This window comes from Bos indicus x Bos taurus, chromosome 13, assembly GCF_003369695.1.
Source record: "Bos indicus x Bos taurus breed Angus x Brahman F1 hybrid chromosome 13, Bos_hybrid_MaternalHap_v2.0, whole genome shotgun sequence".
NCBI classification, from domain to species: domain Eukaryota; kingdom Metazoa; phylum Chordata; class Mammalia; order Artiodactyla; family Bovidae; genus Bos; species Bos indicus x Bos taurus.
In genome coordinates this window covers 25,946,344-25,965,439 of record NC_040088.1, presented here as the reverse complement: position 1 = coordinate 25,965,439, position 19,096 = coordinate 25,946,344, and the positions used below count along the sequence as shown (strand labels likewise).

Sequence of the window (19,096 nt, the reverse complement as noted above, 5' to 3'; positions counted from 1 at the left end):
AAATATGTTTTTGACCCACATTGAGTCCATTTGTGTATGGAATGAGGGTAGGGATAGTTATTTGTACCTTTTTAAAAAGTAAAATTGCTTGTTCATATACCTTGCCCATTTTTGTGATTGCTTGCTTATTAACTCTTAGGGGTTCTTTGCTTGTTAGGAAAATTAATCCTTTCTTACTTATTTTTACCCAGTTCCACTCCCACCCCCATTCATATTTGATCTTACGTTTTATACAGCCCTTTCCTACCCCATCCCCGACCCCCACTATACGTTTTTTAAATTTTAGGTAATGCTTAGATGGGCCATAAGATTTCAGTTGTAAAAATCACCATTCTAAAAGTACATGTTTGTATTTAAACATATGTGTTTGACCAACACAGAGTTCATTTGTGTATGGGATGATGTAGAGATAATTAGTTATTTGTACTTTTTTAAAAAGTAAAATTGCTTGTTCATGTATCTTGCCCATTTTTGTGATGGCTTATTAAATAAGAGCTCTTTGCTTATTAGGGAAATTAATCCTTTCTTACATATTTTTACCGTTTCCACCCCAACCCCGTTCTTATTTAAGTTTTGTATAGCCATCTCCCACCCCACCTCCCCACCCCCATTTTATATTTTTTTAATCTGAGGTCATGCTTAGAGGGGCCTTCTGTAAGATTTTAATTGTAAAAATTGCCATTTTAAAAGTACGTTTGTATTTAAACATGTATTTGACCAACACTGGGTTCATTTGTGTGTGGGATGAGGTAGAGATAGTTATTTGTACCTTTTTTAAAAGTAAAATTGCTTGTTCATGTATCTTGCCCATTTTTATGATGGCTTGCTTATTAATTCTTAAGAGCTCTTTGCTAATTAGGATAATTAATCTTTTCTTACATATTGTTACCCAATTTCCACCCCTACCCCCTCCCTGATCCATATTTTATGTACAGTCCTCTCCCATCTCCCCACCCGCTTTATATTTTGTAAACTTAGGTCACGCTTAGAGAGGTCTTCTATAAACTAAGATTTTAATTGTAAAAATCACCATTTTTTAAATCACCATTTTTTTAAAAGTACATTTTTATATTTAAACATATGTGTTTGACCCACTGAGTTCATCTGTGTATGAGATGAGGTGTAGAGGTAATTAGTTATTTGTACCTTAAAACAGTAAAATTGCTTGTTCATGTACCTTGCCCATTTTTGTGATGGGCTTGCTTATTAATGCTTAAGAGCTCTTTGCCTCTTAGGGAAATGAATCCTTTCTTACTTTTTACCCAGTCCCCACCCCTGCCCCCACTCATATTTAATTTTTTTACAGTCCTCCCCCCATTTAAATTTTTAAAATCTTAGGTCACACTTAGAAAGGCCATCTATAAACCAAGATTTTAATTGTAAAGATAGCCATTTTTAAAGTAACTTTATGTATTTAAACATACATGTTTGCTGCACATTGAGTTCATTTACATGTGGAATGAGATAGGGATCCAGCCTAATTTTCCCCCAAATCACTACACCATTTATTTTTAACTATTTGATAGCTTTGTACCAGGTTTATTCCTTCCCACCCCCTACCTCCCACACCCCTCCCATCATTTTTACTGAGTTATAATTGACAAATTTTAATATAGTGTGTACAGTGTGATGATTTAATATACATTGTACACTATTTCTTGAGTAAATCCACTTGATTTGAACCTGCATTACTAAATTACTCCCACCCAATTGAGATGCTGGACGGACAGAGAGCTGAAAAGCAGACACCTATTTTGGGGAGAGTAGGTACGTAGACACACCATGAGATAGTATATAAAGGTATAAATTGGTAGAATACTTGGATAGGGCAGCAATGATCAAAGTATAGAATTTTTTGATGGACCTTAGTGGTTTTCTTCAGGGCATGGGTTTGGGAGGAGGACAGGGTGAACATTTGATATTGTCTGAAAACCATTTTCAGAAACCCAAGATTAGGTCAACAAAAAGTATGGCAAGATTTTACACCCACTTATAACCTTGGGGCCTTGTCACCTAAATACGGGGGCCTCCTAACTTTTGATGTAGTCCAAACCCTGAACATGGGGTTGCGAAGAGTCGGACGTGATTGAGCGACTTCACTTTCACTTTTCCCTTTCATGCATTGGAGAAGGAAATGGCAACCCACTCCAGTGTTCTTGCCTGGAGAATCCCAGGGACGGGGGAGCCTGGTAGGCTGCTGTCTATGGGGTCGCACAGAGTCGGACACGACTGAAGTGACTTAGCAGTAGCAGCAAACCCTGAACAGTGTGTGTGTGTGCTTGAAACCGCAAATAATTCACAGGAGTCACATCTTTGCTCACATTTAATTTTTATTTTGATTTTTTTAATGCTGCACAACACGATATTTATTTCATTTGCTTCATTTATTTCATTTATTTATTTCTGTTTGCTGCTATTATTGTAGTTACTTAAAGAGAGAAGGGAACATTTGTGGCCTTTTTTTCTTAATCTTAATCTATAGGCCGCCTTAAGCTTTCTAAATTTGGAATATTTAAGCAAGCTGTAAGGTGAAGGGGGTTTCGCAAAATCACTTGAGGGAAAGGAAAGGTTGCTTTGTTAATCATGCCCTATGGTGGGTGATCAACTGCGTGTACAATTATATCTTACTTTTAATTAATTGCGCTTAAGGCCTTAATTAAATCTGGAGGTTCCCTTCTTAGAGCAGCTCATACTGACGGAGGTGCATGCGCTGGATGATGTCACGGCAGTCGTTGAACACACGGCGGATGTTCTCGGTGTCCACAGCGCAGGTGAAGTGAGGGTAGCAGTAGTGGCGCCCGTCTCCACTAGCAGTGCTGATTCTCTGTGGGGACAAAGGAACCGTGGTCAGTGCCCCCTCGCCAGTAACTCACCAGTGGATGTCATCTACCAAGCTCTGCCCACCCGTTATTGACATCATGTTGAAACAATCCCCAACTGAAGGGCACAAAGGCTAAGAGTCATGCTGGCTATCGGTGAAATAACATGGAGGGACTGGATGGTTTGATCCTCAGATTTAGAATTAAGTAAACAACAGTCTCTACTCACCAGAAATTCATCTCGAATGAAGTACTTGGCCCGGGTCACGCGTGGGTCCTCTCCGGGCTCGGGAGTCGCTGTAAAGAATATAAATATTTTGTTACTTAAGTAATTAGAATGAGATTCTTTTGTTCCCCCTATAGACCCCTTATAGTGTGGTGGTGGTGGCTCGGGAAGCAGAGTTCCATTCTTAGAGATCATTCATTTTTAAAATCAAGAACAGAAATCTTTAACATATGCAAGACCCTGTGGGACCAATGGGCACTAATCAACTGCAGAAGGCCATACGTACCATCCTCAGGAGTAGTGTAGCGAGCAAATTCTGGAAAGTAGTCCTCAATCTTCGATTTTCCAGCAAGGACTTTCTCAGCCAGCAGATCTTGCTTGTTGAGGAACAGAATCACAGAGATGGTGCGCAGCCATCTAAGAAAGAGGGAAGCGGGTTTATTGCCCAGGAAGAGAGTATTCTTTTTGCAAGTAGTTTGAGATGCTTGTACAAGAACTTGTACAAGATTCTTTTCTATTGACCTTGACATCAGTAGGGAGGAGATGGAGGTGGGCGGCGGGCACTGCACAAACCTGTTATTCCAGATGCTCTTGAAGAGGTTCAGAGCCTCCTGCAGGCGGTTGGTCTGGTTGTCCTCCCGAATGACCATGTTGTAGCTGCTGCTGGCAACCACGAAGATGATGGCAGTCACATCTTCAGCACAAGAAAGCAAACATAACGCATGTTAGCAGAGAAAGTGATCCTTAACAATTAGAAAAGCAAACTGTCCTTAGAGAGCAGAGAAGCCCATGGCTTCCGTACCATTGAAGCATTGGATCCATTTGCGGCGTTCATCGCGCTGGCCGCCCACGTCAAACATGCTGCAGGAGAGAAATGATACCTGGTCACTCCAAGGGCCAACGCTGGTCCACCGCTCTCCCTACCAGAGGGAAAGTCAAGATATCTTTTTTTTTTTTTTTTTAAAGGGAACCGTTTACTTACTGGAAGTTGACTTTGTCCACCTGGAACTTGGTCTCAAAGATTCCAGAAGTCAGGACACGGCAGCGGAGCAGATCCTAAAACAGAATCTTGGGTCAAGGGATCTCACCGAAACCAACTAAAACTCATTTATAATTGCCAATCTGGAGTTGCCAATTAGTTGGGACAGAGGGCTCCGAGTCCTCTGCTTGTGAGAACGTGTGCATACCTGGTCGCTGGGCACGTAGTCATCCTGCTTGATGACATCAATCTTGTCCAGGAAGCTGGGAGGAAAAGATGCACCAGGGTGACCACGTGCTCATGCCACTCTGCCCACCCACTATCCCTGCCTCTCTGCAAAGACCAGCTGATGGAAATGACCACCCCACAGTTACATGGCATTAAGTCGGTGGGAATTTTCTGTGTTCATTAAGCTTATGATTCCAAGCTTATGCTTTAGAGAGGTTAAAGCAAAGAGAATACAAGATAAATGTACTTGGCTGAGCAGTAGTAGGTCTAGGAATCCAGAACTAGGAGTGGGCTCTCCTGGCCTTGTTTTAATTTTAAAAGGCTGGTTCTGTGCAGATCAATCAGCTGATTGATTTTGTGCCATTTGATAATGACTGAGTTAAATTCAAATTGTTTGGCTTTGATTAAAATGGCAAGTAGGATGAAAATTGTACCCTTCCTGTCATGCAGAGTTTTAAAAAATGGAAAAAAAAAATGGCACATTTAAGAGCAGCAAGGATTTTTTTCCCTCCCAAGAGACTAATGAAAATGAGATTGTCTGAGTTACTCAGAAAGGGTATCCCTTCCTTCTACTTGTAAGAAGGGGCCGGGCCCTTACCACACTGAACAGGAAACAGACACAACGTTCCCTTCCGTTCTACTTCGTCTATGAAATAGCACAGTCCAGATATTAAACTTTAGCGTTTTCAAAAACCCTCAGAGCCACCCAGGTTAGGGGCCCTTATTCAGGCTGGGAGCCTGCACAGTAGAGGGGTGGAGATCTTAGGGGCCATCCTTAACGATGAGAAAGCTTTATAGGGGAAAAGCAGTGTTTTCTACCTCCCTTTCCACAGCTATACACTGTCCCCAAAGCAAAAAGTACCTTGCTTGTGTTGCCAGACTAGATAACACTGTTAGGAAAATAACTTTTAAAACACTAATTACTGTGTTAATGTTAAAACCAGCTTTTTTCTTTTTCCTCCTTGGGGGGAGGGGTCTGGAATTATTTTAAAGTGGGCTAATCAGAGAAGAAAAATCACAAAGAAAAGTCTATTTAAAGAAATTCTGTACCTTTTTTTTTTCTTCTTTCCTCCTTCCTTTTTACCAGTTTAAAGTTAGTCTGGCTTAGAGGATATACTAACTTGCCCAATCAGTCTTACATTACAGTACCAGTCCAGAAATAGCTCCCCAGCCGCCCTGGCCTCCAGCATGTTGCCATGGCAACAGAACCACAGTTCTAAAAATAGATCATCAGCACCAAATCTTGTGAGAGAGACATCTGGAGTGGGGCCAGCCAAACCCGGGCTCAACAAATAAAAACAGGCACCTTAAGAAATGGGCAAGATAGCAGTAGATCAACTTTTTAACATAAAGGCAGTGAAACCAGACACACACTGGTCACTGCAGGGCAGAGCTGCTTTCCAAGCATCGGGCTGGGGAAGACATTTTATAAAAGTTGAGCTGTGTTCTCTTTTTCTTAGAGTTGCCTTAAAACTTTCCATAAACTGCAAATGTTGCCTTTTTCAGATAAAGTTGCAGGAGTAATTGAGTGTTGCTTTAAAAAACAATAACAACAAAAAAAAACTTTTAAATGGTGTGAGATTAAAAAAAAAAAAAAGCTGGCTAAACTGTTAATTAATGAAGTTGTTACACCCTCCCCCCTCCCAGAGCACTCCAAACTGGGGTGGTTAAATCCTTCTAATCTTGTACCTGTACTTCTGACTTGGATCCAAACTACAAAAGGCAAACAATTCCAGGATTTCCATTTGTTTTGCCTTACTATAATTAGCACTTCCAGCTTTAAGCACAAACTTTTGAGAAAATCAGAGACTTTGTTGAAGAGGGGGGTGGGGGTTGGGGGGGGCGGTCACAGAGACTGGCCAAGATGGACTTTTTTTTTCTTACTTGTTGAAAAAATATACAGATTTGCTTGTATATGAAATCACAAAACAGCTATATGTGTGACAATTGAAAATAATCACATGCACTTCCAATGGGAAAGCAGGGTCAGGGAGAGAGAAATTAATAGGCTTCACAGCCCCTAACATAAGCTCTTGTGATGTGTAGATACAAGAATCTGGGGCCCTTGCTTTGTGTTTGCAGTTGGAGTGCTGTCACCTCTTCCTCCCTCCTGTTTATTCAAGTGGTTTTCATAAGTTCCTCAGGCGTGGGGCTCCTAAGTAATGCAATTTTAGCTTTTTGTGAGCCAGCCGGGTACCATGTTCCTGGTTACTTAATATTTTCAATAGCAAAATTGTGTGTTTCAGTTACTTACATAAGAGAGGCTGAAACATCACAAATATCTCTTGCCCTTCCCCCAGTCATAAAAGACAATCCAACTTGAGAATATATGATAACTGAGACCGCTGAGTACATTTGTGCAACATCAGCAAACAAACGATACCTTTAAAATATCTTTTATGGCTCTGAACATCACATATTTGCTATATTATGTACAGGATAAAGAAGGTCGTAAACTATTTAAAAGGCAACTTTCCAGCTGTGTTTATCACATCCACTGGAAGGAGCCCATGAAGGGACACAGCAAGGACCCCATGGGGGGAGCATCCTCAAATTAAGCCCAGTGTGAATGAATCAATAAGGATAGGAAATGGAATTCAACACAATACCCAACTCTAGATGAACTAGACATACTGGACTCTGGCAGCTACTACAGTCACGTCCCTGATAGAGGAAACAGCAAAGCAACGGACTGGCCATGAAGGAAGGGGGAGGCATATTTTTGCCACACTGTTCCTCTTTGTCATGTTTTAAATTACAGCAATAAAATATAATACTTCTACCTTATCCAAAGTGTGAAAGCTGTCCTATCTCCCCACATGCTTGGAGGTCAATTCAATTAATTACTTCAAGGTAATTAATTATGAACATCACTTTACTGCAGGTAATTATCATTTGCTCTACCAGGCATTACCTGTTTGTATAAAAATAATGTCACTGCACTAAAAAGTGCAATTAAGGGCTTTATAAAACCAGTGAATCAGACTAGAACTTTCAAACTGCAGGTGGGAATAACTGGCTGGCTTCTCTGAAAAGAAGTAACTTGAACAGTGTGAGTTGTGGTTTTTAGGATGTTCTCTATGCGTTTTTGTGTGTGTGTGCGCGCCCATGCGCGCAAGCTGCTGTGGAGACCGTGTACTTACTACTGGGCGCAGTCAATCAGCTGGTACTCGTTGGAGCGCTCATAGCAGGCACGCACCCCTTCATCCTCCCAGAGAGCCTTGGCATGCTCGTAGAATTCCTGGAAGTGAACAAGAGAGGGAATGTTTAGACACGGGGGCTGCTCCCAGTGAGACCAGAGTTCACCCTGCCACCAACCCTGGGTGCAATTATTCCCTGTTTCGAGGCAAACTAAGGAGTGAGTGTTCATAAAGAACTTCAACGTGCTACACATACTTGGAAATTGAGACCAGCTGATCTCTTATTGTGGATTACTGGTCTTGGGTAGTTTTCATCCTATACTTTTTGGGAATGGGATGAAGGGCCAAACTAAACTACTGAATAAGTTTCTTTCTTCACCCAATTGCTTACCTAGGAGGAATACAAGCTAATTAGGAAACTTTGCCAATAAATGATTTGATGTCATGGAGATAAGACGTCTCATTTATGAAGATGTGGTGAGACCGCAATTTTCCTTCCAGGAAAATGCGAATTTTAGCAAAAATATTATAATTGGGAGCCGTTGGCAAATCTGACCTTGTCAGTCAATGCCTATCAATCAAAGGAGCAAATGACCTCTGCCTGGTTTTAAAACTGCAATACGTCACAGTTCATATGTCATTTGAGTAAAAACATTTTTAATTATATGGGGGCAATCTCCCCTTACAAGGGAAGAAAAGGTTTTTCTGCAATGTGAATGCAGCAAGAAAAGGGTCAAAAGCTAAATGGGAGGACCCTTAAGAGTCACCATCGTAGTGCATTTTTAATGGGCTTCGTTTTTTCTGTTAGAGCTACAGAACCACAGAAAAGCCTGTGTTGGGCATTATGTATGCTGTGTTTACTGCTCGACTCTTCTTTTATTTTTTCCTATTTAAGAGAATTTACCTAGCCATACTTATTAATACTGCTTCCTGGATAGGAGAAGTTTGCAGCCAAACCCATTTAAAATATACAAACACAAATTCCCACGAAATCCTGACAAAAGGCGACAATAAGTCATTGTTTTTGCTGCAGACGAGTCTTTTCCTTCTGGACCTTATAAACTTGCCCATCTTTCCATTTTGTTTCCTGTTCCCCTCTTATAAACTATTCTTCCCTCACTAAGGGTCAAAACATATATGCTTAGGGCATGGGCAGTTCTCTGTTCCCTAAAAATAGTTCTTTACGGAGCCGACAAATCTGTGCAAAAAGTGTCCTGCACGTCAGCCAGGGAACACAGAAGACAATCCCTGTGTTATGACATTTAGGTGAGGGCCTTTTGTAATTTTTTTTTTAATTAATGAGAAAAGACTTCATTTAGCCCAAGGCAAGGACTGATTTTAGAAAAAATTAATAAAAGTTAAATGGCAAATTGTTTAAAATGAGAATATCTCCCATTTATAAATCTCAGAGCTGGCACTTCATCTCTCATTCCTTGGTATCTCAGAATAGTTTCAATCAGCTAGACGATTAGCATTTCTGTGCCATACTCAACATACAGTACTTTGTGACAAGATGTGTATACGGGAGTAATTAAGGCTGCCACAAGTCATGACTTTTTCTTCTGTGAAAATTTACAGTCCAGTGCAGTGGGAATGGCGGTATTGAACTGGGATGTTTACTTGTGGAGAGGAGTGAGTCAAGACTTACACACGGGGTGACAGGACTCTGCTCCTCCATCTTGACTAAAGCCCTAATGCTTACTGCTAGCTGTTGCTGTCATTTTAAGAATAAGGATTCTTAATGGGTTAACTGTTTCCTAACAGTGTCAAAGAACTAGGTTTTGCTGGCAGTGTGCAAACTGAGTTTTGTGGCAGAGTAGCGGAGGGGGGTCCCTGGTGGTGTGGGGAGGGGGTGCAGGCTTGGCTTACGGGAGGGAAATCAAAGTCCGGCACGTTCATCACGCTCAGAATGTAATCCACTCTGAACTGGTTCTCTGGGTTGGCCAGCTCCACAGGGGGCACCAGGTTGCTCATGGCGGCCACGATGGTCTGAAAATGATGGAGCAAAGGTCAGGGGGAGAGCGCTGTCTGAAAGGGAGGCTAAAAGAAAGGACAGAAAAGGACCAGGCACGTACTTCAATGGCCTCTTTCAGGTTGTTTTTGATGTCCTGCACTTTGGTGGCCTTCTCACTACAGTGGGATTGAAAAGAAAAAAAAAAATCATATTGCATCATGTTGACTCACAGTGTCGTCTCAACCACGACTTTCCAACTAAAATAGTATTCTGTTCTTGAAGGAGTGGTGGGTTCAGATCTGGGCTGAGGTTGGAGGTTCCCGAATAATGGTGGTTTCAAATGATAACCACCCATTGTGTCCTGAGGACACGCCCAAGTGGGGCAGAACCCCAAGCATCTAGATAAGGATTGTGGCTACTGTACCAGAAGTGTGGACTGGTTATTTACTATTCAGAGGGGCTTCCACCCTCTTGTGGCCCCCACTGCATACCAGCACTTCCTAAAAGTTCCTATTGGCCTTTATTAGCATCCCTATTGGAGGGTCAGTTGCTCAGTTGTGTCTGACTCTTTGCGACCCCATGGACTGCAGCACGCCAGGCATCCCTGTCCCGAAGCTTTTGGTGAGGGCAGGGAAGTGTTATTGCAGGGTTAAGGAGGTGGGGAAAGGTCATGGTGTGCCTTGCGGCTTCTTCAGTCACTGGATTAGCATAGGGACCAGCAGTGAATGAAAGGCAGGTGGTAGTGTTAATTACAGACTTAAGGGCCCCGTTTTTATTTATTGGAATAGTCACTGTCCCTCGATGCGGCCAGCAGCAGTGGACAATATTTCTAGTTGATGTTAATATACATTGATCCCTCAATGTGAACAGAGTAAAATGGAATTCTGCCACCCCTCCCTGGAAGTCTTTAAGATCTGGGACTTATGGGGGGAAGGGGAGGGAGGCGGTGTGGCCTATGCCCCACAGTTAGGTAGATGTTAGTGCCTTCATCAGTTTTTAATTGATTTTAACTTGCACACCTGGGAGGGCAGGTATGGTCTGTGTGGAACCAGCCACTTTCAGCGTCCCTGGGGACACAGGTAAAGGCCCTTTGACTCTGGGGAACCCTGTCATTGTGCTTATCCCCGTGTGTCTTCAGACACTGTCCATCATCAAACACAGCCAGGGAAGGTTCTTTGGGGCTGTGTTCTTGCCACAGTATTGCCCAGAGTGGGTCACCTGTGGGCTAGGGGATTGGACCACACCCACGACACACATACTGAGTATCAGGTCCTAGGGGGTGACAGTGGTGTCACAAAGATGGAAGGTGCTGTCCTCAGGGGAGGGGACGGAGGGTCCCGGTGACAGAGGCAGGAGGGGGACAGGGCTTATATTTTTCTTGCTGGGGGTTTTTTAAAGAAACCTCTGGAATCCAGTTGTTGATGTATTCACGGGGTTAATTCACCTAGAGTACTGGGATGGAGGTAATTAAACACGTAGCCCCTCAGGGGCAGGACACGACAAGACGTTAGCGTAGAGGACACGCGGGGAGGGGATGTTAACAAGAGCAGCTTAGCCCGGGAGGTCAGTGTGACGTGGGGAGGGGGAGGCGGCTCCTGGGCCGGGGGTGGGGTGGGGTGGGGTGTGTGGCCATGTGATCACCTGCAAAGCCCCACCCCCTGGAGAACTTGGCCTTTCACCCTTTCAAAATAATCCTTTTGCATATTCGTTTGAGCGGTGGGCCCTCGTTTTCCAAATGATCTCATTTCATCCCTTCCCCAGGGTGCAACTGGCCTCCGAGACCCTGCCCGTCTCGTATCTGAATGGGGGGAGCTAGTTTAGAGGTACTGCCCTCATCAGGGGCTGAAGAGGTGTATGTTTTGCGGGTGCAAGTCTACAGATGGTACCAGGAACCAACCCCCTCATGGCTCTTTAATAAAAGTGCTGCAAGGCGGGAGAACTCCAGGAGAGCTGTGCCGCCAACCAGGAGTGGAAGATTTGTGCCCCAAACCCGACTCTTAATGCAACCAGCATCAATATAAAGGGATCTCATCTTGAACCCCTCTGAGAGTTTGGTGAGTTTCTGAAATTCCTAATCGTGTCCCGACTTGGCGCTACGGCCTAAATCAGGTATTTAGATGTTGGAGTTTTAAACGGACTTGTGTTTGTTCCCAAGTTGCACACAGAAATTCAAAGTTAAAACCCCACAGGACAGTCCCATTCCCATTCATTAGAAAGAAGCTCCATTTCCATGGTAATGAGAGCCTTGGAGCTTTGGTTTTAAGGTCCCACAATAGTTAAAATTATTTATGTCTGGGTATTAATGCCCAAATGAGCCCAAAACAAGAGAAAAGTTATTTCCAGGAACCTGGTTCTTTCATTCAGTTTGATATTTTGGTCTAAGTAGTAGTATGGTAATTGGAAAACTTCCAGTCTTAAATACGGATATTCTGAGAATGTGCTCAGTATTCATCTACGTATGTGAATAGGTGTGGGAGTATATCAAGTATAAAACAGCTAAAATAGAAATCTGAAATCTAATTCGGGTGTGTAATACTAAAACAAAAATTCCTCCATTGAAGCAATTACTATGTAGATGGAGATATTATACTGGGGGTTGGCAGGTTTACTGTAATTTTTACTATCGCTTAATGAATTTAACATTGATTGTGACATTCTCTGATAAAGTTCTTCGTATGTCTTTGACGTAATGAAAGCCAAAATGTATATCAACTACATACAGAATTCTGATGGATGAAAAGTGGGGGCTGGAAGAACCGTTTGGATTTTGTAACTGCCCCTCCCCTCCAACATGTATAAAGCCTGAGATCAGGGCTGCTTTATATGCTGGGTTCAAATTTTAAGAGATGGTCACCCCCTCCCCCGTGTGTTAGGGGAAGGCTATGTTGTATACTGACTTCTATATCTTTTATCTTTATGCTTTTTTTTTTTTGGTGGGCAGACAGACGAAAGAAGAAAGACAGAAGACAGACGCAAGATACAGGGATTGCTGAGACATGCAGAGAATTTTTATTTATCACATTTGTTAATACTTAAGTTTTACTTGTAGAACAGAGTCACAGATAGAAGAGCAGGCCTAATACTTAAGTTTTACTTGTAGAACAGAGTCACAGATAGAAGAGCAGGCCTAATACTTAAGTTTTACTTGTAGAACAGAGTCACAGATAGAAGAGCAGGCCTAATACTTAAGTTTTACTTGTAGAACAGAGTCACAGATAGAAGAGCAGGCCGTTAGTAGGTATTAGTAGGATTCAGTCAGGGATGTAGCATAGCATCTAGGAAGTATACAGGAGGTGGTTCAATAGGGAAGTGGGTTCAATAGAGAAGGGTCATAGCTCTCAAATGCCAACTTTTGGTACAGTAAGCTGTCAATCACTGTTTATGTAGATGCTTTGGGTGGTTGATACACTACATATTTGTCAATTAGGGGTTACTTTTTTTGTTGCTTTTTGTTTGTTTTTTAAATTTTTTTTTTTTTTTTCAGTTATCTTTAGAGGTTAGGTGTTGGGGCCCCATCCCCCCACCCCCCCACAACAGAATAGTATTCTTATTAGAAGTTCCTAAGACGGGCAATTCCAGCATGCAAAGTGTGATAGGACATAGCCGGGAAGATGAGAAATTGAAGCCATCATCTAGGGGTTATATAGTCTAAAAAAAACAAATGAACAAACATGTGTCAGTTACTTGGTCCCGACCCCCCAGTCTCCTTTGCCCCTCCCCTCCCGAGCCACAGAAGCTATTTTTGAGGTGCCCTAGGCTAGGTCAGTTGGCTCTTCATGTTCTCAGGACAAAGAGCTGCTCCCTCACTGCATGCTGAATACGAAGAGCAGTGTTTGGAGAGGGTTACCTGGCATGCGTGTATGTATGTGTGCATGAGTGTGATGGGCAGTGCGGATGCAGGAAGTGCAGAAAAAAATAATTTGATAATGAGTGGAAAAAGATGGAGGCCATCACTAATTTCCTATCCACTGGATAAAATGACAGTTTTAAAAAGACCAGAGACTTTTCCAGATCATTCTCAACAATGACCTCCCTCCTCCTCAAGGTGCCAAGTATTTATCTCCCCCCGCCCAATTAAGGACGGTGCGGCACCACGTATTTTAATAGAGGTAAAAAAGATTTTTTTCCCCCCAAAGAGGTCTGAAATTTTAACATCAGACCAGCCACAGGGTAGACAGAATTTAGCAGGTTTAAAAACAAGTAGACAGTTTTTAAAACAAGTAGCCAATTCAAATGGAGAGCTGGGGGTGGGGGATAGAAACCATCAATTTTTGAAATCCTAAACTGACCGTCTTAATGCTGAAATCTATAGCTTTCCCCCAGCTGGATCTAATTATACTTTAAGGATGGCAAAAAAAAAAAAAAACAAAAACCACCCTGTTTTGCACTTCACTTGCTCTGAAATGACAAGAAATTGTGTTGTTTGCAGATGTATATACCAAGATGGCTGATGGCCCTTAAATGATTTTGGTTTTCTTCCCGGGTCTCTGTGTCCTGTTTCCCAGTATGAGCTTTGTGTGTGTCAGGTGTGTGTGTTAAAAAAAAGTTTTTCTGTTTTTGAATGTTCCTACCCATCGCTGTTGCTCCTTGCAGCCTGCGGGTCCTCTTCGCCGCCCCTTTTAAAGAGAGATTGAAAGCTCACCTAATCTGCAAGGCACCGCAATTTCACAAAAACCCCACACAGCCTCCCTACATTCCTACACAAACGGCCGCCATCCTCCCATTAATTCTTAGGTCGCCTTCCTGGCTAAATTGGCACCTCTACTGAGACTGCAGGCCATGGAGGGAAGAATTCCACACCTTCACTGCAGCATTAGCAGAACCCTCTGGAGACTTCGTCAGGTACAGGAGGGACGGATAATTATTTTCTTGTGCTTTCACTAAATGTACATGCATCAGGGAGCTAACACAGTGATTTATCTCACAGTTCTTTGGAGAATATAGCAGCGCGTAAGGCCCCTGATGGCTCCAGACCTCAGTCGCCGTGTTGTACTGAACACACAAAAGGTCCATGATTTTTGGCCCGTGATTTTCTGGTGCGTTATTAATTTCCTCCCTTCTTGGACTTGGGCAGCTACCTATGTTTTTATTTCTATGTAATTGTTCCCCACAAACTGTCATCAATTAAAAGTGTGCCTGGACTATGAGGCACACAGCAAAAAAAAAAAAAAAAGATTAAAAGAATAAAACCCACTACCACCAAGCCCCTCCCTCCCCAAACCCAATCTTCGTGATTGGCAGGAACTCCTCCTTAAAGGTGGGAGGGACAGGATGGCTTAAGCTGTCTACCAGGTTTTGTAATTGATTAGCTTATTAGCTCATCCAGTGTTAATGGCACTCCCCCCACCCCCAAATGTAACAGAGTTAGCTAGCATTGAGTTAGGAAAATCCGCATTTGACCTCTGTGTTTGTGAAGGTCAGATTAATATGCCATGGTTACTCTGCAGAGGTACTCGGCACAGCAGTCTGCGGACAGTTAAGGCAAATGTAATAGCTCAGCCCAGTCCTGACAAAGCGCACGTTTACGGAGCAAGGAGGCAGAGACCCTGAGCCACCACACAGAATCCCCTTGGGTGGACGGATGTCCTCACTTGGCAGGGAATTCCTAGTGGAGAAGGAAACCGCCTTTGTTGCAATACCGCAGCGAGGAAAAAGAAAAAAGGAGGCTCATTTGTATGAGATAAAAATAAGGTTTCTAGGCTCACATAAAGAATTCCCCTGTATGTCACTTTCACAGGCTAAATTTAACATCCTCAGAGATTACCTATGGTTTCCTCTGCAAACAGGCAAACTGGGAATGTCTCTTCCTCTTTTGGGAGGGGAGGGGGGCGGGGAGGACAAAAAAAAAAAAAACCCAGAAAAGAGAAGTGCTGGTTTAAATGCCTCGTCTGCATTACAGACAGGCTCACTTAGGGGGGAGAAACTTTTCTCTAAAAATTAAAAAAATTTACGGCAATCCACAGAGTAATAAAACTTTAAGTGAATTATTTCAAGGATGTCCTATCTTCTATTGGACCTGAGCTAAGGTAAACAGTGGCTGCTGCATCCTTTTAAAAATGCAGGCCACATCCAGTTTTAATCAAAATATTTATCTAGAGGGTACATGGTCAAATTATTTTTGCTTAACAAGCCTCCTGAAGCAGCGCTCCCCGGAAAGTTGCTGGGGGGAAAATTATGCAAGGTTTTTCTTTAAATTACAAAATCACAGCAAAAAGCCTATTTCAGGCTTTTTGTTTTAATTGAAAGATAACAGTCTCTGGTGGCAGGGCTTTACTGAAAGGTGTGTCAAATTAAGAATTTCAGAATTTGTTTGTGACATGTTAACGTGACTTAATCAACATGTAGTTAGTTGCATACCGTTAACTCATCGGGAGAGCCATTCATAAAACTGGTAAAAGAGCTCATCCCTCTGAATTTTAAACTTAAAAAGCATCCTAAACTAAATGTCCATTTGTATGGATGATGTCATCCTTTTCTCTACCTTCCCCCTCCATGATTATTTGATCTAAGAAATTCTGGAATTTTCCATAAAGAGCTGCCTCCTGCAGTTTTTACTTCTAACAGGTGATAAAATTCATCTGTTTCCCCTTGTGTAGTGCATAGGAGGAGACAGTAACTGGTCTTTATTAGTTCACTGGAGGGAGCAGTTGGTGCATAACTGAATTAAAACTATGCCCCTCTGACTCAGCCTCCCCTTTGGAAACTAAAGGGGAATGCAATTTTAAATTGAACCCAGATTTAAGAAAAATAGGACTGTTAACCAACTAGTTAACTACAAACTAGTGCCTGCAAGTGTCTGTAAGGTTAACTACCCTTACCAGCCCTCCCACCCTCGTGAAAGTAGAAGTGGGTCTGGGGAGACCTATGCCCCTTATTTGCATTCTTCTCCTATAGCTTACATCTTCATATACGCACTCTCTCTTTTCATCTTTATTCTCACTGCGGTATTGTCACATTGTCCTAAAGCAAGATGCCTTGAAGGACTTTTCAAAGGCAAAAGTGCCCCTAGGTCTGGCCAGAAGTACCTAACTCCCAGCCTTTCCATCATTTAAATATCTTTATCTTTTCTTTAGGCAAGATCATCGATTTTTAAAAAGGGAAATGATGATTTGCCCATGATAATTCCAAGGGGGGGGGGGGATGATGAATTACTAACAAGGGCTGACTCTTTCCACTTTGTTTTATGTGAGAATATTATTGAAACAATGTTTCCCTAATAGTTTAAAACATCCTGCACTGGTGCATTGCGCTGAAATGTGCTGGGGGTGGGGACCAGCTCTGCAGTGGTCAGCGTGGCTAGGCAAAGGGATGGCCAGGGCCGGTGTTAGCCACGTTGGAGACCCACTGCACCAAAACCTACCGCAGACCTGTCACGGGGCCAATGCAGGGGCTTTATAACTATTACTGTTTGTTGCTGCACCAAAGAGTAAAAAAGGAGGAAAACAGCCCCTAAAGAGCTCTTTCCTGATATGTAGGCTGAAAACATTAAGTGGACATTGGCTGCCCAGCCCCTAAAAGCTACCTAAACTTCCTAAAGGTTAGTATAAAATGTGGTACTCTGACCGTGCCCTTGGTACAGATTTGACACTTACTCTCCATTAAACCCATTAACATGCAGGATCCTCATTTGCTTCACAATGGTGCTTTTACCAGATTCTCCAGCACCTAGAAAATGAAAGTAAGTCTCAGGTTAAGAAAGAGACATTTTACACACTTTGGGCAAGGAGGAGAGAGAGGTGGGGGGGGAGAGAGAGAGAGAGAGAAAGACACTACTGCTGTTTTCTCCATAGAAGCAACACGCAAAACACAAGCAAAATACGAGACGTGCAAATTTCCTCGACATTTCGACGCAGAAAAAATGAAATAAACATCCAACTTTGTGTGTACCTGCAGTATTTCACCATCAGAACAACAAACAAGAATTAAAGGTTTTGGTTTGTTTAGGTGTTTTCTTTAGTTGTTTTAAAATTTGTGGGGTGGGCACAGAGAGAATGATGCAATTTTGTCATGGTGGGGAGAGGTAGGAAAATTAGTTATAACTATGAAACTGGATCTTTGAACTACGAGCATTCACTGGTAAAAACGTACACCTTAATGTATATGGGCACATTAATTCATTGTTTGTCAGCTGTTTCGTGGTTAAAATACCCCAGGGTTCACAGACAATGCCCAGACCCCTGTGGTGCCCCCAGATCTAAACTGACGCAGCAGCTCTCCAACATTTTCTTAAAGTAGCTGTTTTGTCTGCAGGGTTCTTGTCCCCTGGGCTACTTAAAAATCACCCCCTTAGCCCCACAATATGCCGTTTGATCCACTTCTCCACACCCCTCCCCCCTTTTACTGCAAACTTTATTTTTCTAAGGTAAACTCTCTCTGGATATAACAACCATTTGGGGGTGGGGGGGGGAGAGATGAAAGACCATCGATTTGCTGTCTTCTTGAAAAATATTTAAATACAGTGCTTGAGGACAACCCTATTAATAACATGTTAAAAAGGACAAGACTTGAATCATAAGGGAAAATATTCCTGAAAACGACTGAATTTTCTATGATTCCAAGCCCTTCACGACTAACAGAGCTAGAAAAAGGGCGTATGCCCCATTTGAAATCACCTTAAATTTGTAAAAACATGTTTTATGGAAAAAACATAGTTCCACCAAGCTAGGAGGAGGATTGCTAGTTTCTCGGCCTCTGTAAATGGATCCTCTCTCCAACAGATAATCCTGAGTGGACAATTTTTGTCCCCCTCCCACACAAACCTATTTGGTTTTTTAGCCCCTCTTCACTTTTTATTGTTTTGTTTTACTGCCCAGAGAGCCAAGCATTCCTCCTTCTCTTGCCTTTTCACAAGGCTGTAATCAATATCTGTAAAAAGTTAAAATTAGTTTCCACAGAAACATTGATTTCAAAGCAAACATTCTATCTTAATGAGCCTAACTCTCACAAATTAAAATATTAATGGTACATAATATTAATCAGAATCTCCAATATTCTTCTTTTGTGTTAAAATTCGTAGCACCTCTCTTTTACATGCACACAGAGGTCCGTGCCTCAGTTTCCACATTTAGGAAATCAGAGAAACTGAAAAACTACTGCAAGATCTTTTGTGGCTCTGTAATTCAAATTTTATTCCATTAAATTAAAAAAGATGATCCTCTTTTATGAAAAAGGACATCATCATGTTTCCTCTTTTTTTGGGTAAGGGGCATCACTCAGTGAGAATCACCATTTAAAGACGTAAAACGCATGGCACTGACCCGGGCTGCAGAGCCCCACGCCAGAGGCTTTCTATGATAATAGGACTAGGACACCTGGGGCAGGTTAGCTGAGTGATGCCAGGTGCATTCAGAGTCATCAGTCTCAAATTAAAGGGAGACTATGACCACTGTGCAAAGGTGTCAGAAATTTAAGGTACCATTCGCATCACACTTGTTTTAAATTATTCAGATAGCAAGAGTGTTCCTGGGGAAGATTCTAGACTTTTCTAGGCTTATACTTTGAAATCAAATTATACGCAATTAATATTCACACACCATAATTCCACTTTTAGAAGTTTTTGACAACAGCTCAACATATGTACCATTTAATTACTGTAATTGCAAATGCATAAACACCAAAGCGACTTATTTTCACTTAATTTTCTGCTTTACATAAATCTGGACCCAGGAGAACAAAGACATGACCCGTCCCCCAAAAGCAAAGGAGACACCACCACAACGGAAAAACAGCCCTTTACATTTTATTCTTTAT

The 19,096-nt window shown here is 42.2% G+C and overlaps 1 protein-coding gene across 15 annotated transcripts in view; it reads right to left on the bottom strand.

Moving 5' to 3' along the window:
- Positions 1 to 2,312: 2,312 nt before the first annotated feature.
- The window catches only part of LOC113903214 (guanine nucleotide-binding protein G(s) subunit alpha isoforms short), a 67,412-nt gene continuing 50,628 nt past the window's right edge, over positions 2,313 to 19,096 (bottom strand). For 8 of the 15 annotated variants that reach the window (XM_027559027.1, XM_027559029.1, XM_027559023.1 and 5 more), the window contains 12 exons: positions 16,939 to 17,011; positions 13,918 to 13,962; positions 9,468 to 9,522; positions 9,262 to 9,381; positions 7,396 to 7,493; positions 4,233 to 4,287; positions 4,028 to 4,101; positions 3,848 to 3,906; positions 3,619 to 3,739; positions 3,332 to 3,462; positions 3,049 to 3,116; positions 2,313 to 2,824 (listed from right to left, as the gene is read on the bottom strand). In XM_027559027.1, the coding sequence (XP_027414828.1) occupies positions 2,678 to 2,824; positions 3,049 to 3,116; positions 3,332 to 3,462; positions 3,619 to 3,739; positions 3,848 to 3,906; positions 4,028 to 4,101; positions 4,233 to 4,287; positions 7,396 to 7,493; positions 9,262 to 9,381; positions 9,468 to 9,522; positions 13,918 to 13,962; positions 16,939 to 17,011 (1,046 nt within the window). In that variant the 3' untranslated portion in view covers positions 2,313 to 2,677. Of the gene's footprint in view, positions 2,825 to 3,048; positions 3,117 to 3,331; positions 3,463 to 3,618; positions 3,740 to 3,847; positions 3,907 to 4,027; positions 4,102 to 4,232; positions 4,288 to 7,395; positions 7,494 to 9,261; positions 9,382 to 9,467; positions 9,526 to 13,917; positions 13,963 to 16,938; positions 17,012 to 19,096 lie in introns of all 15 variants that reach the window. The other 7 variants (XM_027559017.1, XM_027559022.1, XM_027559024.1 and 4 more) reach the window with 3 other exon arrangements.